Below are 26,593 nucleotides of genomic sequence, written 5' to 3'. Positions count from 1 at the left end.
CAATTTTAATAAGATCAGTTACGATTTGGCCAGAATTGATTGGGGACAGGCACTTTTAGGTAATTCTGTGACAGAACAATGGGAAGGAAATAGGGAGAGTACAGGGCCAACATGTTCCAATCAAGAAAAAGGGTGGAACCAACAAACTTAGTCAACCCTGGATATTGAAGGATATACAGCATTGGATAAGGAGAAAAAGGGAGGCTTATGGTAGATATTAAGGGTTCGAAACAGCAGAAGCCCTGGAGTCATATAGAATGTGCAAAGGGGAACTTAAAAATGAAATTAGGAGAACAAAAAGGGGACATGAAAGGATACTCGCAGATAAAAGAAAGGAAAACCCTGAGTTGTTTTACAAGTTCATTAAGGGTACAAGGATAACAAGGGACAAAGTAGGTGACCTAAGGACCACAGTGGTAATTTGTGTGTGGAGCTAGCGGACGTATGTAGGGTTCTAAATGGATACTTTGTGTTGGTGTTCGCTAGTGAAAGGGCTGGTGTGGATATAGAAATCAGGATAAAATTGAACAAATTAATATTGACAGATACAAGATTCTGAATGGTCTGTCATGCTTAAAAGCAGACAAATCTCCAGGGCCAGATGAAATGTATCCCAGTTGAGTGAGGCAAGGGAGGAAATAACAGGGGTTCTGGCAATAATTTTCAATTCCTCTCAGGCCACAGGAGAGGTGCCGGAGGACTGGAGGACAGATAAAATGGTACCATTGTTCAAGAAGGGAGGAAGCAATAAACCAGGAAACTACATACCAGTCAGTCTGACCTCAGTGCTGGGGAAACTGTTGGAAGCAAAACTGAGGGACAGAATTAATCTGCATTCGGAGAGGCAGGGAATAGTCAAGAACGGCCAGCATGGTTTTGTTAAAGAGGGATCATGTCTCTCCAACTTGATTGAGTTTTTCAAAGAGGTGACCAGGTGCGTAGATGAGGGCAGTGCATTTGACGTAATCTCCTTGGGCTTCAGCAAGGCTTTTGATAAGGCCCCATATGGGCGATTGATAGCAAAGGTAAGAGCCCACAAAATCCAAGGAAATTTGGCAAATTGGATCCAGAATCCAGAATTGGCTGAGTGGCAGGAAGTAGAGGGTGATGATCAAGAGGCATTTTTCTGACTGACAGCCTGTATCTAGTGGGATTCTACAAGGATCAGTGTTGGCGGCCTTGCTGTTTGCGTTTATATAAATGATTTAGACGTGAATGTAGGAGAGTTGATCAGTAAGTTCGCAAGTGATACAAAAATTGGTGGGGTAGTAAATAGTGAAGAGATTACTTGGGTTACAGGAGGATATTGACAGGCTGGTCAGATGGGCTGATCAATGGCAAATGGAATTCAATCCAGATAAGTGTGTCAATGCACTTGGGCAGGATGAACAAGGCAAGGGAATACATGCTAAACGGCAGGATCTGGGAGCACTGAGGATCAGAGGGACCTTGGTGTGCTTGTACACCGATCCCTTAAGGTAGAAGAACAGTGGTTAAGAAGACATATGGTATACTTGCCTTTATTAGCCAAGGCATATAACTTAAGAGCAGGGAGGTTATGCTGGAACTGTATAGAATGCCAAGCTAGAATATTGTGTGCAATTCTAGAATCTGCATTATAGGAGGGATGTGATAGCACTGTAAAGGGTGCAGAGATTTACCAGGATGTTGTCTGGACTGGAGATTTTTTAGCTGTGAAAAGAGATTGCATAGACTGAGGTTAGAGCAAAGGAGACAGAGGGGGCACATGATTGAGATGTATAAAATTGTGAGGGACATAGATGGGCTAGATAGGACAAAACCTTTCCCCTTGGTGGAGGCATCAATGACCAGGGGCGTAGATTTAGGTTAAGGTGCAGGCAGTTTAGAGGGGATGCGAGGAGAAAACCTTTTCACCCAGAGGGCGGTAGGAATCTGGAACTGACTGCCTGAAAGGGTGGTGGAGGCAGAGAATCTCATAACATTAAAGGAGTATTTAGATGTGCACATGCGATGCCAAGGCATACAAACTATGGGCCAAGGGCTGGTAAATGGGATTAGAATACTTAAGTGGTTATTTTTGACCAGCACAGGCGCAATTGGCCGAACGGCATTTTCTGTGCTGGAGGCCTAAATGAAAGAGCCACAGCCTGTTTAGAATTTCCTGATGTGTATCTTCAGTTTCGTTGACATCTGTGTTTTTTTTAACACTTTGGGTTCTTCTGAATTCATAGAATAACAGAATTTACAGTGCAAAAGGAGGCCATTCAGCCCATGGGGGATCTGCACCGGCGCATGAAAGAGAACCCTACTTAAGTCCATGCCTCCACCCTATCCCCGTAATCCAGTAATCCCACCTAACCTTTTGGACACTAAAAGGCAATTTAACATGGCCAATTCACCTAACCTGTCCATCTTTGGACTGGGGGAGTAAACCGGAGCACCCGGAGGAAAGCCATGCAGACACGGGAGAAAGTGCCAACTCCACACAGTCAACCGAGGCGGCAATTGAACACCAGACCTTGGAGATGTGAGACAGCACTGCGCCACTGTGTCATCGAAAGAAAGAATTCTTTCTTTAATGTGCCAAATACTCCCAAGTGTTGTCTAACCAAGGTCGAAGGCACATTTAACATAACTTCCTTACTTCTCAATTCTTATGCATGAGAAAGGTACCGCTGTGCTTTGAGTGTTTCTTTGTTAACTAACTTTACTGCTTTAAATTATTTCTGATTGTGAACCTCTGCTCCTCTGTCCCATTTCGACTTTTATTCACAAACAGTATATGGTCTCCTCATACCTCTAACCAAAACGTAGTACCTCACACTAATAAGAACATAAGAACTAGGAGCAGGAGTAGGCCATCTGTCCCCTCGAGCCTGCTCCACCATTCAATGAGATCATGGCTGATCTTTTGTGGACTCAGCTCCACTTTCCGGCCCGGACACCATAACCCTTAATCCCTTTATTCTTCAAAAAAATATCTATCTTTATCTTAAAAACATTTAATGAAGGAGCCTCTACTGCTTCACTGGGCAAGGAATTCCATAGATTCTCAACCCTTTGGGTGAAGAAGTTCCTCCTAAACTCAGTCCTAAATCTAGCTCCCCTTATTTTGAGGCTATGCCCCCTAGTTCTGCTTTCACCCACCAGTGGAAACAACCTGCCCACATCTACCCTATCTATTCCCTTCATAATTTTATATGTTTCTATAAGATCCCCCCTCATCCTTCTAAATTCCAACGAGTACAGTCCTAGTCTACTCAACCTCTCCTCGTAATCCAACCCCTTCAGCTCTGGGATTAACCTAGTGAATCTCCTCTGCACACCCTCCAGTGCCAGTACGTCCTTTCTCAAGTAAGGAGACCAAAACTGAACACTATACTCCAGGTGTGGCCTCACTAAACCTTATACAATTGCAGCATAACCTCCCTAGTCTTAAACGTCATCCCTCTAGCAATGAAGGACAAAATTCCATTCGCTTTCTTAATCACCTGTTGCACCTGTAAACCAACTTTTTGCGACTCATGCACTAGCACACCCAGGTCTCTCTGCACAGCAGCATGTTTTAATATTTTATCATTTAAATAATAATCCCTTTTGCTGTTATTCCTACCAAAATGGATAACCTCACATTTGTCAACATTGTATTCCATCTGCCAGACCCTAGCCCATTCACTTAGCCTATCCAAATCCCTCTGCAAACTTCTAGTATCCTCTGCACTTTTTGCTTTACCACTTATCTTAGTGTCGTCTGCAAACTTGGACACATTGCTCTTGGTCCCCAACTCCAAATCATCTATGTAAATTGTGAACAATTGTGGGCCCAACACTGATCCCTGAGGGACACCACTAGCTACTGATTGCCAACCAGAGAAACACCCATTAAGCCCCACTCTTTGCTTTCTATTAATTAACCAATCCTCTATCCATGCTACTACTTTCCCCTTAATGCCATGCATCTTTATCTTATGCAGCAAGCTTTTGTGTGGCACCTTGTCAAAGGCTTTCTTGAAATCCAGATATACCACATCCATTGGCTCCCCGTTATCTACTACACTGGTAATGTCCTCAAAAAATTCCACTAAATTAGTTAGGCACGACCTGCCCTTTATGAACCCATGCTGCGTCTGCCCAATGGGACAATTTCCATCCAGATGCCTTGCTATTTCTTCCTTGATGATAGATTCCAGCATCTTCCCTACTACCGAAGTTAAGCTCACTGGCCTATAATTACCCACTTTCTGCCTACCTCCTTTTTTTAAACAGTGGTGTCACGTTTGCTAATTTCCAATCCGTCGGGACCACCCCAGAGTCTAGTGAATTTAGGTAAATTATCTCTAGTGCATTTGCAATTTCCCTAGCCATCTCTTTTAGCACTCTGGGATGCATTCCATCAGGGCCAGGAGACTTGTCCACCTTTAGCCCCATTAGCTTGCCCATCACTACCTCCGTAGTGATAACAATCCTCTCAAGGTCCTCACCTGTCATAGCCTCATTTCCATCAGTCACTGGCATGTTATTTGTGCTTCCATTGTGAAGACCGACCCAAAAAATCTGTTCAGTTCCTCAGCCATTTCCTCATCTCCCATTATTAAATCTCCCTTCTCATCCTCTAAAGGACCAATATTTACCTTTGCCACTCTTTTTTATTTTATATATTTGTAGAAACTTTGACTATCTGTTTTTATATTCTGAGCAAGTTTACTCTCATAATCTATCTTACTCGTCTTTATAGCTTTTTTAGTAGCTTTCTGTTGCCCCCTAAAGATTTCCCACTAAACTTTGCTACTTTGTATGCTTTTTCCTTCAATTTGATACTCTCCCTTATTTCCTTAGTTATCCATGGTCGATTTTCCCTCTTTCTACCGTCCTTCCTTTTTGTTGTTATAAACCTTTGCTGAGCACTGTGAAAAATCACTTGGAAGGTTCTCCACTGTTCCTCAACTGTTTCACCATAAAGTCTTTGCTCCCAGTATACCTTAGCTCGTTCTTCTCTCATCCCATTGTAATCTCCTTTGTTTAAGCACAAAACACTAGTGTTTGATTTTACCTTCTCACCCTCCATCTGTATTTTAAATTCCACCATATTGTGATCGCTTCTTCCGAGAGTATCCCTAACTATGAGATCCTGAATCAATCCTGTCTCATTACACAGGACCAGATCTAAGACCGCTTGTTCCCTCGTAGGTTCCATTACATACTGTTCTAGGAAACTATCGCGGATACATTCTATAAACTCCTCCTCAAGGCTGCCTTGTCGATTGGTTTAACCATGTCGGTCATGTAGATTAAAATCCCCCATGATAACTGCTGTACCATTTCTACATGCATCAGTTATTTCTTTGTTTATTGCCTGCCCCACCATAATGGTACTATTTGGTGGCCTATAGACTACTCCTATCAGTGACTTTTTCGCCTTACTATTCCTGATTTCCACCCAAATGGATTCAACCTTATCCTCCATAGCACCGATGTCATCCCTTACTATTGCCCGGATGTCATCCTTAAATAACAGAGCTACACCACCTCCTTTACCATCCACTCTGTCCTTCCGAATAGTTTGATACCCTCGGATAAGGGGAGATATCTTTCTTGGGGGGGGGGGGGTGTGTTTCTGGGGGGCATTTGAGCAAGAATATACATGAATGATCCGGAAAACTGAAATGTACGGGAGGAATCCAGTGTACAAAGTTCTGTATCATATTGACTTGCCAAGTTCATGTATTGCTACGCAAACTTTCTTTCTTTTGTGTTACGGTGGGGGGGGCTTGTTTGTAAGGTTGAAAATTTTGTTATAAAATTCTTAATAAATATATTTTTTTAAAAAAAGAAAATGAAATGAAATGAAAATCGCTTATTGTCACAAGTAGGCTTCAAATGAAGTTACTGTGAAAAGCCCCTAGTCGTCACATTCCAGCGCCTGTTTGGGGAGGCTGTTACGGGAAGGACGTAATAAGGACGGGTTGCATCTAAACTGGAAAGGCATTTTGGTTTGCTAGTGTCACACGGGAGGGTTTAAACTAGTATGGCAGGTGGGAGGGTACCGGAGCAATAGGTCAGAAGGTGAAAAGTTTGAGGGAGAACTAGGAAATAGGGCCAGTATAGAGGCAGAGCAGACAAGGAGATATTGCTGAATACAGCAGGTCTGGTGCCTGAAATGAAATGAAATGAAAATCGCTTATTGTCACGAGTAGACTTCAAATGAAGTTACTGTGAAAAGCCCCTCGTCGCCACATTCCGGTGCCTGTTCGGGGAGACTGGTACGGGAATTGAACCGTGCTGCTGGCATGCCTTTGTCTGCTTTCTAAGCCAGCGATTTAAGTGCATATGTTTTAATGCAAGTAGTATAACAGGTAAGGCAGATGAATTTAGAGCTTGGATTAGTACTTGGAACAATGATGTTGTTGCCATTACATGGACCTGGTTGAGGGAAGGACAGGATTGGCAGCTAAGCGTTCCAGGATTTAGATGTTTCAGGCGGGATGGAGGGAGACGTAAAAGTGGTGGAGGAGTTGCGCTACTGGGTTAGGGAGAATATCATAGCTGTACTGCAGGAGGACACCTCAGAGGGCAGCGAGGCTATATGGGTAGAGATCAAGAATAAGAAGGGTGCAGTCACAATGTTGGGGGTTTACCACAGGCCTCCCAACAGCCAGCGGGAGATAGAGGAGCAGATTGGTAAACAGATTTTGGAAAAGAGTAAAAGCAACAGGGTTGTTGTGATGGGATACTTTAACTTCCCCAATATTGACTGGGACTCACTTAGTACCAGGGGCTTAGACGGGGCAGAGTTTGTAAGGAGCATCCAGGAGAGCTTCTTAAAACAATATGTAGATAGTCCAACTAGGGAAGGGGCGGTACTGGACCTGGTATTGGGGAATGAGCCTGGCCAGGTGGTAGAAGTTTTAGTCGGGGTGCATTTCGGGAACAATGACCACAATTCAGTAAGTTTTAAAGTGCTGGTGCACAAGGATAAGAATAGTCCTAGGTGAAAGTTCTAAATTGGGGGAAGGCTAATTATAACAATATTAGGCAGGAACTGAAGAACCTAGATTCGGGGCGGATGTTTGAGGGCAAATAAACATCTGACATGTGGGAGGCTTTCAAATGTCAGTTGAAAGGAATTCAGGACCGGCATGTTCCTGTGAGGAAGAAGCATAAATATGACAAATTTCGGGAACCTTGGATAACGAGAGATATTGTAGGCCTCGTCAAAAAAGAAAAAGGAGGCATTTGTCAGGGCTAGAAGGCTGAGAACAGACGAAGCCTGTGTGGAATATAAGGAAAGTAGAAAGGAACTTAAGCAAGAAGTCAGGAGGGCTAAAAGGGTGTCATGAAAAGTCATTGACAAATAGGGTTAAGGAAAATCCCAAGGCATTTTACACGGACATAAAAGGCACGAGGGTAGCCAGGGAAAGGGTTGGCCCACTGAAGGACAGGAGAGGGAATCTATGTGTGGAGCCAGAGGAAATGGGCGAGGTAATAAATGAATACTTTGCGACAGTATTCAACAAAGAGAAGGAATTGGTGGATGTTGAGTCTGGAGAAGGGTGTGTAGATAGCCTGGGTCACACTGAGATCCAAAAAGACGAGGTGTTGGGCGTCTTGAAAAATATTAAGCTGGATAAGTCCCCAGGGCCTGATGGGATCTACCCCAGAATACTGTAGGAAGCAAGAGAGGAAATTGCTGAGGCCTTAACAGAAATCTTTGGATCCTCACTGTCTTCAGGTTATGTCCCAGAGGACTGGCGAATAGCCAATGTTGTTCCTTTGTTTAAGAAGGGTAGCAAGGATAATCGAGGGAACTACAGGCCGGTGAGCCTTACGTCAGTGGTAGGGAAATTACTGGAGAGAATTCTTCGAGACAGGATCTACTCCCATTTGGAAGCAAGTGGATGTATTAGCGAGAGGCAGCACAGTTTTGTGAAGGGAGTTCGTGTCTCACTAACTTTCTCTCTCCTTTTCCGCTCCGTTTCTCTCTCCTTTCCCGCTCTCTCCATTTCTCTCTCCTTTCCCACTCCGTTTCTCTCTCCTTTCCCGCTCGCTCCGTTTCTCTCTCCTTTCCCGCTCGCCCCGTTTGATGCAGGTAGATCAGTGGATGTTGTCTATGTGGACTTCAGTAAGGTCTTTGACAAGGTCCCTCATAGCAGACTGGTACAAAAGGTGAAGTCACACGGGATCAGAGGTCAGCTGGCAATATGGATACAGAACTGGCTAGGCCATAGAAGGCAGAGAGTAGCAATGGAAGGGTGCTTTTCTGATTGGAGGGCTGTGACTAGTGGAGTTCCACAGGCTTCCGTGCTGGGACCTTTGCTGTTCGTAGTATATATAAATGATTTGGAGGAAAATGTAACTGGTCTAATTAGTAAGTTTGCGGACGACACAAAGGCTGGTGGAATTGCGGACAGCGATGAGGACTGTCAGAGGATATAGCAGGATTTAGATTGTTTGGACACTAGGGCGGAGAGATAGCAGATGGCGTTTAATCCGGACAAATGTGAGGTAATACATTTTGGAAGGTCTAATACAGGTAGGGAATATGCAGTGAATGGTAGAACCCTCAAGAGTGTTGACAGAGAGATCTAGGTGTACAGGTCCACAGGTCATTGAAAGGGGAAGCACAGGTGGAGAAGGTAGTCAAGAATGCTTACGGCATGCTTGCCTTCATTGGCCAGGGCATTGAATATAAAAGTTGACAAGTCATTTTGCAGCTGTATAGAACCTTAGTTAGGCCACACTTGGAGTATAGTGTTCAATTCTGGTCACCACACTACCAGAAGGATGTGGAGGCTTTAGAGAGGGTGCAGAAGAGATTTACCAGGATATGCCTGGTATGGAGGGTATTAGCTATGAGGAGAGGTGGAATAAACTTGGTTTGTTCCCAGTGGAATGAAGGAAGTTGAGGGGCGACCTGATAGAGGTCTACAAAATTATGAGGGGCATAGACAGAGTGGATAGTCAGAGACTTTTTCCCAGGGTAGAGGGGTCAATTACTAGGGGCATAGGTTTAAGGTGCGAGGGGCAAGGTTGAGAGGAGTTGTGCGAGGCAAGTCTTTTTACACAGAGGATAGTGGGTGCCTGGAACTTGCCGGAGGAGGTGGTGGAAGCAGGGACGATAGTGACGTTTAAGGGGCATCTTGACAAATACATGAATAGGGTGGGGATAGAGGGATATGGATCCCGGATGTGTAGAAGATTTTAGTTTAGTCGGGCAGCATGGTCGGCGCAGGCTTGGAGGGCCGAAGGGTCTGTTCCTGTGCTGTACTTTTCTTTGTTCTTTGTCCACATTTGTGCTCAACCTTTCGGGGGCTCCAGAGGAATCTTTCCAAACAGTTTTTTTCCTCAGTCATGGTACTGAAACGACTCTTATTAAAGTGACAAATGATGACCGATGTGACTGTGACAAAGGCAACTATCCCTCCTTGTCCTTCTCGACCTGTCTGACAGCTTTGAAACAGTTGACCACTATCCTCCTCCAACACCTCTCCAATATTGTCCGGCTGGATGGGTCTGTATTTGCCTATCATCATTCATAACATTTTACTCAAAGCCAGAAAATCACCATTCACAGAATGTTATAACTTGTGTCCCTCAGGGATCAATCCTCGACACCCTCCTATTTTTTATCTTCCTGTTGCTCCTTGATGATGTCATCTGAAAATGCAGTATCAGTTTCCACAGCTATACTAATGACACCTTGCTCTGCCTCACCACCATATCACTCAATCCCTCAAAAGGAGAAGAGGGAAGAGATGATGGGAAAGGCTAGACAGAAACCGAGCGAGCGGTAAAATCGAGAGAGACACAGAGCAAGTGGGAAAGGAGAGAGAGAGAAACAGAACAAGAGGGAAAGGTGAAAGAGAAATGGAGCGAGTGGGAAAGGAGGGAGAGAAACAACGAATGAGAACGCAGAGAGACAGGAGCGAGCAGGAAAGGAGAGCGAGAAATGGAGCGTGCGGGAAAGGAGAGAGAAACGGAGCGAGCGGGAAAGGAGGGGGAGAAATGGAGCGAGCAGGAAAGGAGCGAGAGAAGCAGAGCAAGCGGGAAAGGAGAGAGAGAAACGGAGCGAACGGGAAAGGAGAGAGAAACAGCGAGCGGGAAAGGAGAGAGAGAAACGGAGCAAGTGAGAAAGGAGAGAGAGAAACGGAGCGAGCAGGAAAGGAGAGAGAGAAACAGCGCGAGCGGGACAGGAGAGAGAGCAACGGAGCGAGCGGGACAGGAGAGAGAGAAATGGAGCGAGCGGGACAGGAGAGAGAGAAACGGAGCGAGCGGGAAAGGAGAGAGAGAAACGGATCGAGCGGGAAAGGGGAGAGAAACGGAGCGTGCGGGAAAGGAGAGAGAAATGGAGAGAGCGGGAAAGTGAGAGAAACTGAGCGGAAAAGGAGAGAGAACGGAGCGAGCGGGAAAGGAAAGAGAGAGAAACGGAGCGAGCGGGAAAGGAGAGAGAACCGGAGCGGGAAAGGAGAGCGAACGGAGCGAGCAGAAAAGGAGAGAGACAGAAACGGAGCGAGCGGGGAGGAAGAGAGAAATGGAGCGAGCGGGAAAGGAGCGAAAACGGAGTGAGCGGGAAAGGCGAGAGAGAAACGGAGCGAGCGGGAAAGGAGAGAGAAACGGAGCGAGCGGGAAAGGAGAGAGAAACGGAGCGAGCGGGAAAGGAGAGAGAAACGGAGCGAGCGGGAAAGGAGAGAGAAACGGAGTGAGCGGGAAAGGAGAGAGAGAGAAACGGAGCGAGCGGGAAAGGAGAGAGAGAGAAACGGAGCGAGCGGGGAAGGAGAGAGAGAGAGAAATGGAGTGGAAAGGAGAGAGAGAAACAGAGCGAGCGGGAAAGGACAGAGAGAAACGGAGCGAGCTGGAAAGGAGAGAGAAACGGGGCGAACGGGAAAGGAGAGAGAAACAGAGCGAGCGGGAAAGGAGAGAGAAACAGAGCGAGCGGGAAAGGAGAGAGAAACGGAGTGAGCGGGAAAGGAGAGAGAAACGGAGCGAGCGGGAAAGAAGAGCGAAACGGAGCGTGCGGGAAAGGAGAGAGAGAAACGGAGCGTTCGGGAAAGGAGAGAGAGAAACGGAGCGAGCGGGAAAGGAGAGAGAGAAACGGAGCGAGCTGGAAAGGAGAGAGAACGGAGCGAGCGGGACAGGAGAGAGAGAAACGGAGCGAGCGGGACAGGAGAGAGAGAAACGGAGCGAGCGGGAAAGGAGAGAGAAACGGAGCGTAAAAGGAGAGAGAACGGAGCGAGCGGGAAAGGAGAGAGAGAGAAACGGAGCGAGCGGGAAAGGAGAGAGAGAAACGGAGCGGGAAAGGAGAGAGAAACGGAGCGGGAAAGGAGAGAGAAACGGAGCGGGAAAGGAGAGAGAAACGGAGCGGGAAAGGAGAGAGAAACGGAGCGAGAACGGAGCGAGCGGGGTAGGAGAGAGAGAAACTGAGCAAGTGGGAAAGGAGAGAGAAACGGAGCGGGGAAGGAGAGAGAACGGAACGAGCGGGAAAGGAGAGAGACAGAAACAGAAACGGAGCGAGCGGGGAAGTAGAGAGAAACGGAGCGAGCGGGGAAGAAGAGAGAAATGGAGCGAGCGGGAAAGGAGAGAAAACGGAGCGAGCGGGAAAGGAGAGGGAGAAACTGAACGAGCGGGAAAGGAGAGAGAAACGGAGCGAGCGGGAAAGGACCGAGAAATGGAGCGAGCGGGAAAGGAGGGAGAAACCGGAGCGGGAAAGGAGAGAGAAACAGAGCGAGCGGGAAAGGAGAGAGGGAAATGGAGCGAGCGGGAAAGGAGAGAGAAACGGAGCGAGAGGGAAAGGAAAGGGAAACTGAGCGAGCGGGAAAGGAGAGAGAAACGGAGCGAGCGTGAAAGAGAGAGAGAAACGGAGCGAGCGGGAAAGGAAGGAGAAACAGAGCGAGCGGGAAAGGAGAGAGAAACAGAGCGAGCGTGAAAGAGAGAGAGAAACGGAGCGAGCGGGTAAGGAGAGAGGGAAACGGAGCGAGCGGGAAAGGAGAGAGGGAAACGGAGCGAGCGGGAAAGGAGAGAGAGAAACGGAGCGAGCGGGAAAGGAGAGAGAGAAATGGAGCAAGCGGGTAAGGAGAGAGAAACGGAGCGAGCGGGAAAGGAAAGGGAAACTGAGCGAGCGGGAAAGGAGAGAGAAACGGAGCAAGCGGGTAAAGAGAGTGAAACGGAGCAAGCGGGAAAGGAAAGAGAAACGGAGCGAGCGGGAAAGGAGAGAGAGAAATGGAGCGAGCGGGTAAGGAGAGAGAAACGGAGTGAGAGGGAAAGGAAAGGGAAACTGAGCGAGCGGGAAAGGAGAGAGAGAAACGGAGCGAGCGGGAAAGGAGAGAGAGAAACGTAGCGGGAAAGGAGAGAGAACGGAGCGAGCGGGAAAGGAGAGAGACCGAAACGGAGCGAGCAGGGAAGAAGAGAGAAATGGAGCGAGCGGGAAAGGAGAGAAAACGGAGCGAGCGGGAAAGGAGAGAGAGAGAAACGGAACGAGTGGGAAAGGAGAGAGAAATGGAGCGAGCGGGAAAGGAGATAGAAACGGGGCGAGCGGGAAAGGAGAGAGACAGAAACGGAGCGAGCGGGGAAGTAGAGAGAAACGGAGCGAGCGGGGAAGAAGAGAGAAATGGAGCGAGCGGGAAAGGAGAGAAAACGGAGCGAGCGGGAAAGGAGAGAGAGAAACTGAACGAGCGGGAAAGGAGAGAGAAACGGAGCGAGCGGGAAAGGACCGAGAAATGGAGCGAGCGGGAAAGGAGGGAGAAACCGTGAGCGGGAAAGGAGAGAGAAACAGAGCGAGCGGGATCGGAGAGAGAGAAATGGAGCGAGCGGGAAAGGAGAGAGGGAAACTGAGCGAGCGGGAAAGGAGAGAGATAAACGGAGCGAGCGGAAAAGGAGAGAGAGAAATGGAGCGAGCGGGAAAGGAAAGGGAAACTTAGCGAGCGGGAAAGGAGAGAGAGAAACGGAGCGAGCGGGAAAGGAGAGAGAGAAACGGAGCGGGAAAGGAGAGAGAACGGAGCGAGCGGGAAAGGAGAGAGGCAGAAACGGAGCGAGCGGTGAAGAAGAGAGAAATGGAGCGAGCGGGAAAGGAGAGAAAACGGAGTGAGCGGGAAAGGAAAGAGAGAGAAACGGAGCGAGCGGGAAAGGAGAGAGAAACGGAGCGAGCGGGAAAGGAGAGAGAAACGGAGCGAGCGGGAAAGGAGATAGAAACGGAGCGAGCGGGAAAGGAGGGAGAAACAGAGCGAGCGGGAAAGGAGAGAGAAACAGAGCGAGCGTGAAAGAGAGAGAGAAACGGAGCGAGCGGGTAAGGAGAGAGGGAAACGGAGCTAGCGGGAAAGGAGAGTGAGAAACGGAGCGAGCGGGAAAGGTGTGAGAGAAATGGAGCAAGCCGGTAAGGAGAGAGAAACGGAGCGAGCGGGAAAGGAAAGGGAAACTGAGCGAGCGGGAAAGGAGAGAGAAACGGAGCAAGCGGGTAAAGAGAGTGAAACGGAGCAAGCGGGAAAGGAAAGAGAAACGGAGCGAGCGGGAAAGGAGAGAGAGAAATGGAGCGAGCGGGTAAGGAGAGAGAAACGGAGTGAGAGGGAAAGGAAAGGGAAACTGAGCGAGCGGGAAAGGAGAGGGAGAAACGGAGCGAGCGGGAAAGGAAAGAGAGAAACGTAGCGGGAAAGGAGAGAGAACGGAGCGAGCGGGAAAGAAGAGAGAGACAGAAACGGAGCGAGCAGGGAAGAAGAGAGAAATGGAGCGAGCGGGAAAGGAGAGAAAATGGAGCGAGCGGGAAAGGAGAGAGAGAGAAACGGAACGAGCGGGAAAGGAGAGAGAAACGGGGCGAGCGGGAAAGGAGATAGAAACGGGGCGAGCGGGAAAGGAGGGAGAAACAGAGCGAGCGGGAAAGGAGACAGAAACAGAGCGAGCGGGAAAGAGAGAGAGAAACGGAGCGAGCGGGAAAGGAGAGCGGGAAACGGAGCGAGCGGGAAAGGAGAGAGAGAAACGGAGCGAGCGGGAAAGGAGGGAGAGAAATGGAGCAAGCGGGTAAGGAGAGAGAAACTGAGCGAGCGGGAAAGGAAAGGGAAACTGAGCGAGCGGGAAAGGAGAGAGAAACGGAGCAAGCGGGTAAAGAGAGTGAAACGGAGCAAGCGGGAAAGGAAAGAGAAACGGAGCGAGCGGGAAAGGAGAGAGAGAAATGGAGCGAGCGGGTAAGGAGAGAGAAACGGAGTGAGAGGGAAAGGAAAGGGAAACTGAGCGAGCGGGAAAGGAGAGGGAGAAACGGAGCGAGCGGGAAAGGAGAGAGAGAGAAACGGAGCGAGTGGGAAAGGGGAGAGAAACAGAGCGAGCGGGAAAGGAGAGAGGGAGAAATGGGGTGCAAAGGAGGGAGAGAGAGAAACGGAGCGAGCGGGAAAGGAGAGAGAAACGGAGCGGGAAAGTAGAGAGAAACCGAGCAAGCGGGAAAGGTGAGAGTGAAACGGAGCGAGAGGGAAAGGAGGGAGAAATGGAACGAACTGGAAAGGAGAGAGACAGAAATGGATCGAGCGGGGAAGAAGAGAAATGGAGCGAGTGGGAAAGGAGAGAAAATGGAACAAGCGGGAAAGGAGAGAGAGAAACGGAACAAGCGGGAAAGGAGTGAGTGAAACGGAGCGGGAAAGGGGAGAGTGAAACGGAGTGAGCGGGAAAGGACCGAGAAATGGAGCGAGCGGAATAGAGGGAGAAACGGAGCGAGCAGGAAAGGAGAGGGAAACGGAGCGAGCGGGAAAGGAGCGAGAAACGGAGCGAGCGGGAAAGGAGAGAAAGAAAGGAGTCAGCGGGAGAGGAGAGAGAGAAACGGAGCGAGCAGGAGAGGAGAGAGAGAAACGCAGCGAGCAGGAAAGGAGAGAGTGAAATGGAGCAAGCGGGAAAGGAGAGAGAGAGAAACGGAGCGAGCGGGAAAGGAGAGAGGGAGATGGTAGCAAAGGAGAAGCAGACGGGTCGGAGAGAGAGACAGGCTGAGTGGAAAACGAGGAACGGACGGAACAGGAAAGGCGAGAGAGAAACCGATGGAGCGGGAATGGAAAGAGAAAGAGCACTTGAGAGAGCTGGATGGCGAGAGAGAGTGCGAGCGGGAAAGAGAGACGGAGGGCGCAGGCAGGAAAGGAGGGAGAGCGCACATGAGCGAGAAATTAGCGATTTGAGCGTGAGTCAGAAGCAAGAGAGTTGAGCATGAGCGTGAAACGAGAGAGAGTTGAATGTGAGTGAGAAATGATAAAGTTGAGCATCAGCAGGAAATGAGAGACCGAGCACGAGCAGGTAAAGGGGAGAGAGCGTGAGTGGGAAAGGAAAGAGCCGCATGAACGAGAGATGGCAGCAAAAGAGAGGCAGCGAGGCCGGAGAGAGAGAGATGTATCTGATTGAATTTATATAGTATTTCTGTTATATTCAATACATTTGTTTATTTTGCAAGTTATCTCAGCAAAAGTACACAGTACTGTGCCCATGTGTGGTACAGTTTTTCAACTTGTACATTGTTTTTTTTCTGGGCAAGAATTATCTAAAGGAACCAAACTCAGCCTTTAACATTGCTTATTATGGGGACCCATGGTTCACTTTAAGTCGTTTCATTTCAAGTCACTACTTTCAGTAACACAACCACACTTTAAGGGAGGAATTACTGTATCTCTGTCAAATATCTCTCGAGTCTTCCCTCTTTCAAGGGTAAGCAAAGTTTTCTGAACACTACAAAAGTCCATAACCATCTCTCCTTCCCTCCTACTAGTTTATTTGGGGGTCGTTGAAATCGCCTTTGTTTATTATTCAATGTCCTTTACTCGGTTTAGAAATGCTTGCATATTTCTTTCTCCACTTCTACTATTCACTGGTGTGCAGATTAGTGTGATATCTTGTTATTCTTTACCTCAATCACTATACAGCTCGCGTGCCTCCCTCCCACCAATCCTGTAATACCATTTTTCCGTACCTCTTTAGATGAGTCGCCTTGTTTTAGTTATCCCTAATGCATCTGGTTCCTCAATACAAATTATTGCCTCCAGTCTCCCCCATTTTGTTTTGAATATTGTACAGTCAATTTAATCTGTTTATACTAACTATTCACCTCTCTTTATTTCAAACCATTATTTACACATTCTGTGTACGTGTTCCTCAACCATTGATATCACCTTGTTCCTTACTGTGGCCCTGATATTTTCACTCATCACGCTGGACTTCCAATATCTATGTTGAGATCAGAGGAAATGACTCTTGGTTCATAGAACATAGAACAGTACAGCACAGTACAGGCCCTTCAGCCCACGATGTTGTGCAGACCATTTATCCTAATCTAAGATCAACCTAACCTACACCCCTTCAATTTACTGCTGTCCGTGTGTCTGTCTGTCTAAGAGTCGCTTAAATGTCCCTAATGATTCTGACTCCACCACCTCTTCTGGCAGTACATTCCACACACCCACCACCATCTGCGTAAAGAACCTACCTCTGACATCTCCCCGAAACCTTCCTCCAATCACCTTAAAATGATGTCCCCTCGTGACAGCATTTCCACCCTGGGAAAATGTCTCTGGCTATCCACTCTATCCATGCCTCTCGTCACATCTCTGCCTTCTTCGCTCCAGTGAGAAAAGCCCTAGCTCCCTCAACCTTTCTTCATTAGACATGTCCTCCAGTCCAGGCAGCATCCTGGTAAATCTCCTCTGTACCCTCTCCAAAGCATCCACGTCCTTCCTATAATGAGGCGACCAGAACTGGACACAATATTCCAAGTGTGGTCGAACGGGAGTTTTATAAAGCTGCAGCAAAACCTCGCGGCTCTTAAACTCAATCCCCTGTTAATGAAAGCCAACACACCATACGCCTTCTTAACAACCCTATCAACCTGGGTGGCAACTTTGAGGGACCTATGTATGTGGACCCCAAGATCCCCCTGTTCCTCCACATTTCCAAGAATCCTGCCTTTAACCCTGTATTCAGCATTCAAATTCGACCTTCCAAAATGAATCACTTCACATTAATCTAGTTTGAACTCCATCTGCCACTTCTCAGCCCAACTCTGCAGCCTGTCAGTGTCCTGCTGTAACCTGCAACAACCCTCAACGCGATCTACAACTCCCCCAACCTTTGTGGCATCGGCAAACTTACTCACCCATCCTTCCACTTCCTCATCCAAGTCATTTATACAAACCACAAAGAGCAGAGGTCCCAGAACAGATCCTTGCAGGACACCACTGGCCACCGACCGCCAGGCAGAATACTTTCCATCCACTACCACTCGCTGTCTTCTTTCGGCCAGCCAATTCTGTATTCAGACAGCCAAATTTCCCTGTATCCCATGCCCCCTAACTTTCTGAATGAACCTACCATGGGGAACCTTATCAAATGCCTTACTGAAGTCCATGTACACCACATCCACTGCCCAACCTTCATCGATGTGTCTCGTCACATCCTCAAAGAATTCAATGAGGCTTGTGAGGCATGACCTGCCCCTCACAAAGCCAGGCTGACTATCTTTAATCAAACTATGTTTTTCTAAATAATCATAAATCCTATCTCTCAGAATCCTTTCCGATATTTTGCTCACCACAGACATAAGACTGATGGATCTGTAATTCCCAGCGATTTCCCTATTCCCTTTCTTGAACAGGGGAGCAACATTCGCCTCCCTCCAATCATGCAATACTACTCCAGTGGAGAGTGAGGACATAAAGATCATCGCCAACGGCGCAGCAATCTCCACCCTCGCTTCCCGTAGTAACCTTGGATATATCCCGTCAGACCCAAGGGACTTATCTATCCTGATGCTTTTCAAAATTTCCAGCACATCCTCCTTCTTAATATCAACCTGTTCGAGTCTATTAACCTGGTTCACACAATTCTCATGAGCAACAAGGTCCCTCTCTCTCGTGAATACTGAAGCAAAGTATTCATTTCGGGCCTCCCCCATCTCCTCAGACTCTAGGCACAAGTTCCCTCCACTATCCCTGATCGGCCATACTCTCACTCTGATCATCCTCTTATTTCTCACATAAGTGTAGAACGCCTTGGGGTTTTCTCTAATCCTTAGTGCCAGGGCTTTTTCATGCCACCTTCTAGCTCTCCTCAGTCCATTTTTGAATTCCTCCCTGGCTACCTTGTAACCCTCTAGAGCCGAGTCAGATCCTTGCTTCCTCAACCTTATGTAAGCTTCCTTCTTCCTCTTGACTAGAAGCTCCACTTCTCTTGTCATCCAAGGCTCCTTCACCTTACCATTCCTTCCTCATCTCGGTGGGACAAAACTATTCAGCACTCGCAGCCAGTGCTCCTTAAACAATCCCCCACATTACTGTTGTGCATTTCCCCAAGAACAATTGTTCCCACTTTATGCTCCTCAGCTCCTGTCTAATAGCAATATTATTTCCCCTCCTCCAATTAAATACCTTCCAGGGTTGGAGCCAGAGGCTGATCTTAAATGTTAAGGAAAGGTGGGCAGCACGGTGGCACAGTGGGTTAGCCCTACTGCCTCATGGCACCGAGGTCCCAGGTTCGATCCCGCCTCTGGGTCACTGTCCGTGTGGAGTTTGCACATTCTCCCCGTGTCTGCGTGGGTTTCGCCCCCACAACCCAAAAAGATGTGCAGGGTAGGTGGATTGGCCGTGCTAAATTGCCCCTTAATTGGAAAAAATTAATTGGGCACTCTAAATTTATTTTTTAAAATTTTTAAATGTTAAGGTAAGAACTTGTGGTGCCTTATTGTGCCTCTCAGTTGATTCAGTTGTCTTCCTATGGAAAGAATTTTTTTTTAAACGCATTTTATTCAAACATGTATCAAAGTAGTTACAGCAAATAAACACCCCGTGAAACATTCTTCCCAACAATCAACTGTACACTTTGTACAGATTTTCCTCCTTTTTCACCCCTCCTCCCTGCGACAAACAGCTCCTCAAACACGGTCACAAACATCCCCCACCTTTTATCAAACTCCCCTGCTGAGCCCTTTAACTCATACTTTATCTTCTCTAATCGCAGGAAGTCGTACAGGTCACCCAACCATGCTGCTAACCCGGTGGCGATGCCGTCCGCCACTCCAGTAAAATTCGTCGCCGTGCAATCAGAGAGGTGAAGGCCATGACATCGGTCTTCCTCCTCTCCATGAGCTCTGGCTTCTCTGAAACCCCAAATATCGCCACCAAAGGGTCCACCTCCTCCGCCACTGTCCTGGCTAAGACCACGAACACCTCCGCCCAGAATCTTCCCAATTTTTCACAGCCCCAAAACATGTGCGCTTGATTCGCTGGCCCCCGCCCACACCTCTCACACTCATCTGCTACCCCCTAAAAGAACCCACTCATTCTCGACCGAGTCATATGAACCCTGTGCACCACCTTAAACTGTATCAGGCTCATCCTTGCACAAGAGGAGGTCCCATTTACCCTTTGCAGTGCCTCACTCCATACTCCCCAATTGATCTCCATTCCCAACTCCGCTTCCCAATTCTCCTTGATCTTCACCACCTGCTCGCCTCCCTGCTCCCTCAGCCACTTATATATATCTCCAATTCTTCCCTCCCCTTCCACATCCGGAATCAGCAGTCGCTCCCGCAGGGTGTATTCCGGCAATCTAGGGAATCCCTCCCAGATCTTTCGTGCAAAGTCCCTAACCTGTAGATACCTGAACTCACTACCCCTCGGCAGCTCTACCCTCCCCTTAGCTCCTCCAGACTGGCGAACCCCTCCTCCAAATACAAATCCCTCACCTTGACCAGCCCCACTTCCCTCCACCTCCTGTATTCGCTAACCATCCCCCCCCCCCGGCTCAAACCCATGATTCTCGCAAAGCGGCGTTAGCACTGACATCCCTTCCACCCTAAAATGCCTCCTCAACTGATTCCATATCTTCACCGTGGACTGCACGACTGGGCTCTCTGAATACCTACTCGAAGCCATTGGCATTGCTGCTGTCACCATAGCCCTCAAACTAGACTCCTCACAAGATTCCTCCTCCATCCTAACCCACTCTACCCCTTCTCCTTCCCATCACTGCTGCACCTTGTCCACATTCGCCGCCCAATAATGATGAAGCAGGTTTGGCAACGCCAGCCCCCCCTGCTGTCTCTGTAGCAGGGTCCTCCCCACCCTCGGCACCTTCCCCACCCATACAAAGTCAGAGATGATTGTGTCCACTTTCCGAAAAAAGGCCTTTGGTATAAAGATCGGGAGAGCCTGAAAGATTATCATAGAATTTACAGTGCAGAAGGAGGCCATTCGGCCCGTTGAGTCTGCACCGGCTCTTGGAAAGAGCATCCTACCCAAGGTCAACACCTCCACCCTATCCCCATAATCCAGTAACCCCACCCGACACTAATAACGACCTCTGCCTGTTTGCCCTCACCCTTAGTCCTGCCTATTCTTGGTTAAAGCTTCTGTGTCTTTTCATCGCCCTGAGGGTTAATGAAAACCCCTCTATCTGCTTCTGGGATTACATTTCTTTTAAGCAGAAGATTAAAAGACAAGTGTGATCACATTTTGCCCTAGGGTTGGGGATGCTTTTGATTGGGGCAATATTTATGTGGCAGTAGTAGCTTGGGGTAGCATTGACTGTCTTGGCTGTAATTTAGTCTTTGTTGAGGATTAAAAGTTGCAACCATTGAGCAGCTGGCGCTGAAGAAAGGCTGTAGTATCTCCCAAGATAGATGAGGGCAATTAAAAGGTGAATGTGCCTGGGTAGTCTCACTTGCCAGCAACAAAGAGAGGAAATGAGACACAAAACAGAAAAATAAAGAAGTCAGTTTTACCTCCAGTACTCCAATGAACAATGCCAATAATCTCAATCCAAATCTACAGTTATGGCGTACAGCGTCGGATAGAGTGGAGGGCAAGAGGATGAACTGCTCAACCTTGCCAAAGAGGCTGTGCAAACAGGGGTTCGGCAGAGTGCAAAGTGCTGCTGCCGTGCAGTTTGTGTCATTCCTTTTATTTTTAGGTTTCTGTTTGTCCCTGCTTCCATCTTTTTCCTTGAGCCTATCCTAATACTTTCACAGCAACGTGTCATGTTATCTGAGTTTCTGCGGATCACCGACCGAGTAGGATCAAAGTGCTGCCATAACCAAATCTACCCCATAATTCACAAATGCACAAGGCTTGGAATCAGTTGTGGAGCAGATACAAGCCAGAGTCAGAATTCTCTAATTCCTGGAATATATAGACTAACCTCTGTGTGTTTGGAGCCAAATGCTACAAAAAGATTATTTTCTCCTGCCACGTTCACCTTTCTTGCTGGGATCCAGTTACTTGGGCTCTCGATACTCTCTGGTACTTCATCCAAGTAACCATTATTTATCTGGAATCTTGCTGCATGGACTGTTCCGCTTTCACAAAAATGTTGGCAAAGCTTTTGACAAAACTCCATACGGCAGACTGATCAGAAAAGTAACAGCTTATGGAATCTAAAGGAAATAGGCAAGTTGGACCCAAAATTGGTTGACTGGTGGGAGGCCGATATGGGAAAATTGGCTGTGTGGTTGATTATAAGGAAGAAAGCTGACGACTACAATGCAAAGATCAAATCAGCAGACAAGTAAGTGGAATTCAATCTGGACAAACGGGTCACTGGGGAGGACAAACGGCCAAGGAAATACACTATAAATGGGAGAATACTGAGCAGTGTAAAGGAACCTTGGAGTGAAGGGCAGCATGGTGGCGCAGTGGGTAGCACTGCAGCCTCGCGGTGCTGAGGTCCCAGGTTCGATCCCGGCTCTGGGTCACTGTCCGTGTGGAGTTTGCACATTCTCCCGTGTTTGTGTGGGTTTCACCCCCACAACCCAAAGATGTGCAGCTAGGTGGATTGACCATGCTAAATTGCCCCTTAAATGTATTGGGCACTCTAAATTTAAAAAAAAGAGAGGAACCTTGGAGTGCATGTCCACAAATCCCTGAAGGGGATAAAGTTAGATAAAATGTTTCAGAAGGCATACAGAATTCTTTCCTTATCGGCAACATTCGAGAACAGAAGAGGGAGCAGTTTGGATTAGAACTGTGGAAAGCACTTGTTAGGGCAAAGATAGAGTACTACCGATGGTTTTGGCCACTGATTGCAGGAAGGATGTGATCACACCAAAGAGGTTGCAGTGAAGATTTATGTGAATGTTGCCAAGAATAGATAATTTTAGCTTTGAGGAAAAAATGAATAGGCTGGACTTGTTTGTTTTGGAACAGAGGAGGCTTGTGGGAGATTTAATTAAGATGTATGAAATTATGAGGGACCTTAACAGGGAGGACAGGATGGATCTGTTTCCCTTCGCAGAGAGACCATTATCCAGGACAGAGGTTTAAATGAATTGACAGCAGGATTAGAGGAGAATTGAGGAGAAATCTTTTTCACCCAGAGTGTCGAGGGACTCTGGAATTCGTTGTTTGAAAGGTATTTGAAGCAGAAGCCCGCATCACTTTTAAAAAATAATCGGAAATGCATTTGAGGTGCACAAAGCTACAGAGCAAGAGCTCTTGAAGATGAGATTAAACTGAATAGCTCTTTATAAACTGGCGTGCAAATGGTGGGCTGAATAATCTCCTTCAGCGTCAGGGTTGGAAAGAACACAGACCTCTTGAGAGGTGTAATCAGCAGAGAGGGAGTAGGGAAATCCAACATCAATGGTATCCTGTTCTTGACAAATATCTAGAAAAATGCCTTGTCATCACCAACGCCTTGTTCCATCAGAGAGACACGTACAAGGCGTCATGGCAACACCCTCGCTTCAAGCACTGGCACCTGAACGACTACACACCGATTGAGCAAGGGACTGCAAGGGTGTGTGTATCATCCGTGCCGATGACTCCTGAATGGACCCCAGTCTCATCTGCTCTGATCGACATCAATGTAGCCCCAAAGCAGCGACGGCAACAGAAACAATACTGCAAGCTGAGGCTTTCAAAGACACTGATAAGAGAGCCAATTCAGCCAGTGCCTCACTGCCAGCCTATGACTCCCACTGATGCAGAGTGCTCAGAGTGCCTGGTCTGCCCTTAAGACCTCCATAATTAGCACCTGTGAAGAGGTACTTGGTCATTTGACCAAGAAAGACCAAGACTGTTTTGATGTAAATGACCAAGAGATCCAGGAGCTGATAAGTCGCAAGCACAAGGCTTTTCTGAACCTGAAAGAGCGACTCATCCCGAGAGCAAGAAATCAGCTCAATGGACATGACCTTAATTGCACAGCTCTCTCTCTATCCCCAAACTCTCTCTATCACCGATCTCTCTCTCTCTCTATCTACCCCGATCTCTCTCTCGCTACCCCCGATCTCTCTCTCTCTCTATACCCGATCTCTCTCTCACTCTCTCTCCCCGATCTCTCTCTCTCTACCCCCGATCTCTCTCTCTATCTATCCCCGATCTCTCTCTCTCTACCCCCGATCTCATTCATCTTTCACTTTAGGCAAGCTCTCTATATTTGGGCCATAAGACATAGGAGCAAGATTAGGCCACTTGGCCCATCGCGTCTGCTCCGCCATTCAATCATGGCTGATATTTTTATCATCCCCATTCTCCTGCCTTCTCCCCATAGCCCCTGATCTCCTGTCCTCATCCCTCTGTCTAACCCAGTTCTCTCTAACTCCATTCTTCCCTAACTCCAACTGTCTCTCTTTAATCTATGACGATTGGAAGATGTTAGGAAAATTGGATTATAAATGTAGTGAGCAATTAAGGGTTTAAAAGTCTGGGGTTAGAATGTGTTTGTTTAAAAAACATTCTGTTCTGCAGAGCCTGGGTGTTTTAGTAGCCAGCATGTGAAACTGACAAGGAATGTGTTTTTCAGTCTAGGCTAATGGATTGTGGTTTGACTGGGGATGTCCCTGGGGTGTTAATGTGCTTTTGCAGCCTGCGGAGTGAATTAGATTTTTAGCTTGGGGAGATAAGGTCATTGCTGGGTGGAGCCCAGAGAGGCAGTGAGTTTTGAGAAGCTGTGGAGAGAAGCACTTTTGGAGAAAACTGTGAGAGAGACAGGGTTTTTGGAGAAAGGCTTTTGGAAGTGAAGTCTGATATGGCAATCCTTGTTTTTCTTGAGACCACAAGTGAAGGCAGTTTTCTTTCTCGGGAGAGTAAAAGAAGAAAGTAATATTTTAAAAGCAGAGCAATCTTGTCTGAAGACAAGGAAGAGGCTGAAATATCACAACCCAGTTGAAGCAGCTATTTGAAGGTATTCAGCCAGAGTCTGAAGGGGTTATAACCAGATCCAGAATCAGTTCTGTACTGAAGCGTTACTCCATGCTCTGCTAATTTTAAGCTGGATTAAGAGCTGTATGTTTCTTTTGTTCAATGGGAAATTTTATGGTTGTGTTCGGGGTAATCCTGAGCTGTTCTTTTTCGGGTGTGAAGCTAAAAAGTTGAATATTGTATTTATAATAAAGGTTTGTTTTAGAAATACCAATGCCCTATATTTTTCATGCAATCTCTCTTGCATGAAAAGAATCATTATTTCCGCACAGTCTTAAAATAAACTAAAATATTGGGGTTTCAGTCCAGTATCATAGCCACTATTGGGGTCAGGTCTGGGATCGTAATAAACCACCCAACTCTATCAGGCTATTTCTGAAAAAAGGGACGTGCTGTTAAAACTTTTTTATTGCACTCATCAGGACATGCAAGAATGTCAAATTTCAAAGGAAGCAAAGGACATGAGAAAAGTACACTGATTGGTTGGCAAGTTGACTCTGACATCTCTGCCGTAGTTCCAATTCTTATCTCTGACCTGTGCCTATATTCCTGCCATAGATTGCATCCGTGTGTGTAATTGATGCCCTAGCTCCCATCCATGCTCTTAATTCATTCCTTGTTCCAATCTGTACCTGTAATTCTTAGCTTCAGTTCTTCTCCCAGTTCTGATCCAAACTCTCTGCTTTTGTTCAATGGTTCCTTTAAGTCTTTCTTTCACCAGTTTGCATGACGGGACTGTCCTAATTAGTACTATTTTCAATGAATGCGGAAGTCCCTTCGAATGTTGGACAGCCAGCACAGCTTTCAGAAAGTTTCCTTTCACCAAGTCCAGTGTTTGAGAGGGGAGAGGCCATTTTAATATTTCTAGTTGTTAAGTTTTGCTTTCCAGGGGTTAGCCATCTTTCTCTTTGCGAGTTGGAACGAGAAGAATGAATTAGCCACCTCTGTTTTCCTCGTGTCTGGGGACTGTTTACCATTGCTTCAGGGGTGTCTGTTCTAACAACCGATTATTGTTTTTCTTATACAGGCCGTTACCCAGATGCTGATGGCTTTTCTGGCCCGACTCACTCTCATAGCAGATAACAAGATCAACTGCGGGCCTGCTCTCACATGGATGGAGGTATGTCCTCTGCTACTGCACCCTAAGGTGTAATATGCAACAGGATTTGCAAAGTACAGCACTAAACAGAGATTCATTATAGATTACTCTGTTGCTCTTGACAGTTATCATTATGGAATACATAGCAACAGGAGTAGGTCCCTCAAGTCTGTTCATCATTCCATTAGATCATGGATACTTTATATCTTAACCCCATTTACCAGCTTTGGATCTGTAACTCTTAATGCCGATTGAATTATAGAATAATATAGCACAAAAAGTGGCCATTCGACCCATCAGGCCTCTGCCATCACTTCAAAAGAGGTCTCCAAAAAGTCCTGTGCAACATTCCCTTCCTCAAGCCATACAGATATCTTCTTTTCAAGTGTGTTTGTCTAACCTCTTTTAAAAGTTGGTGATGAATCTGCTTTCACCACCCTTTCATCCAGTACATTCCAAGACACCACAACTCTGGGGGGAAAAAAGGGTACTCCTCTCCTTGCTCCTGGTTTTATTCAAATTACCTCAAATCTGTGACCTCTGGTCACCAGCAGTTTTGCCACTGCAAGTAGTTTCTCCTTCATCATTTTATCAAAATCTTGCAGGATTTTGAACACCTCAATTAAATCTCCCCTTCGCCTTCTCTGCTGTGAGGAGGCAGGAACATCAGAACGCCGCCAGACCTTGACCCTGTGCCTCCATTCAGTTAGATCATGGCTGATCAGTATCTGACTCTATTTACTGCCTTGCTCTATAATCCTTGGTATCCTTACCTAACAATCTAAAAATCTCAGTTCTGAAACTGTTCAACTGATATCCAGCCTCAACAGCTTTTTGAGGGCGAGTTTCGGAATTCCACAGCATTTTTTGTGAAGAAATGCTTTGTGATATCATCTCCAAACGACGTAACTCTAACTTTAAGGTTATGACCTCTTGTTCTGGTCTTTTAGCGGTTATTTGGCTTACATCTCCTGTAAGTAAATGAATCTGGGTTATTAATTCAGGAGACTTCGCTATATGTTCTGGGATTCTGGTATACCAGTGGCAGATAGTTTGGTAATGTATTCACTGATATTTACAGCACTAGATTCTGCTCAGAAAAATAATAGCAATGAGTGTGTGTGGCCTTGACCTAAAACTGCATGTCCCAGTGGATCAGTGATTGAGTATTCTTCAATGCAGTTCATGTGTTCACCCTTCAAAATAGAAAACTACTGATAAGGTAACAGCGGTAGTCAGAATGGGCTGGATTCTTCTGCCCTGCCCGCTGCAAGATCGCCACGGGCGGGGCGTGGACCATGTAAAGGCCCAGTGACTTCGGGCAGGAATTTCCAGTCGCCAGGCGGGCGCAGCTGGAGAATCCCATCCAATGTAA

General features: G+C 47.1%; 1 protein-coding gene across 9 annotated transcripts in view; it reads left to right on the top strand.

The window, feature by feature from the left end:
- Positions 1-26,593, top strand: part of LOC140398303 (rho GTPase-activating protein 32-like) — a 792,529-nt gene that overhangs the window by 579,614 nt on the left and 186,322 nt on the right. For all 9 annotated transcript variants that reach the window (XM_072486839.1, XM_072486840.1, XM_072486832.1 and 6 more), the window contains one exon: positions 25,147-25,239. In XM_072486839.1, coding sequence (XP_072342940.1) covers positions 25,147-25,239 — 93 coding nt within the window. The remainder of the gene's footprint in view (positions 1-25,146; positions 25,240-26,593) is intronic.

This window comes from Scyliorhinus torazame, chromosome 21, assembly GCF_047496885.1.
Source record: "Scyliorhinus torazame isolate Kashiwa2021f chromosome 21, sScyTor2.1, whole genome shotgun sequence".
Taxonomy (NCBI): domain Eukaryota; kingdom Metazoa; phylum Chordata; class Chondrichthyes; order Carcharhiniformes; family Scyliorhinidae; genus Scyliorhinus; species Scyliorhinus torazame.
Note: the sequence above shows the minus strand (reverse complement) of the source record. Positions and strands in the feature narration are given on the sequence as shown.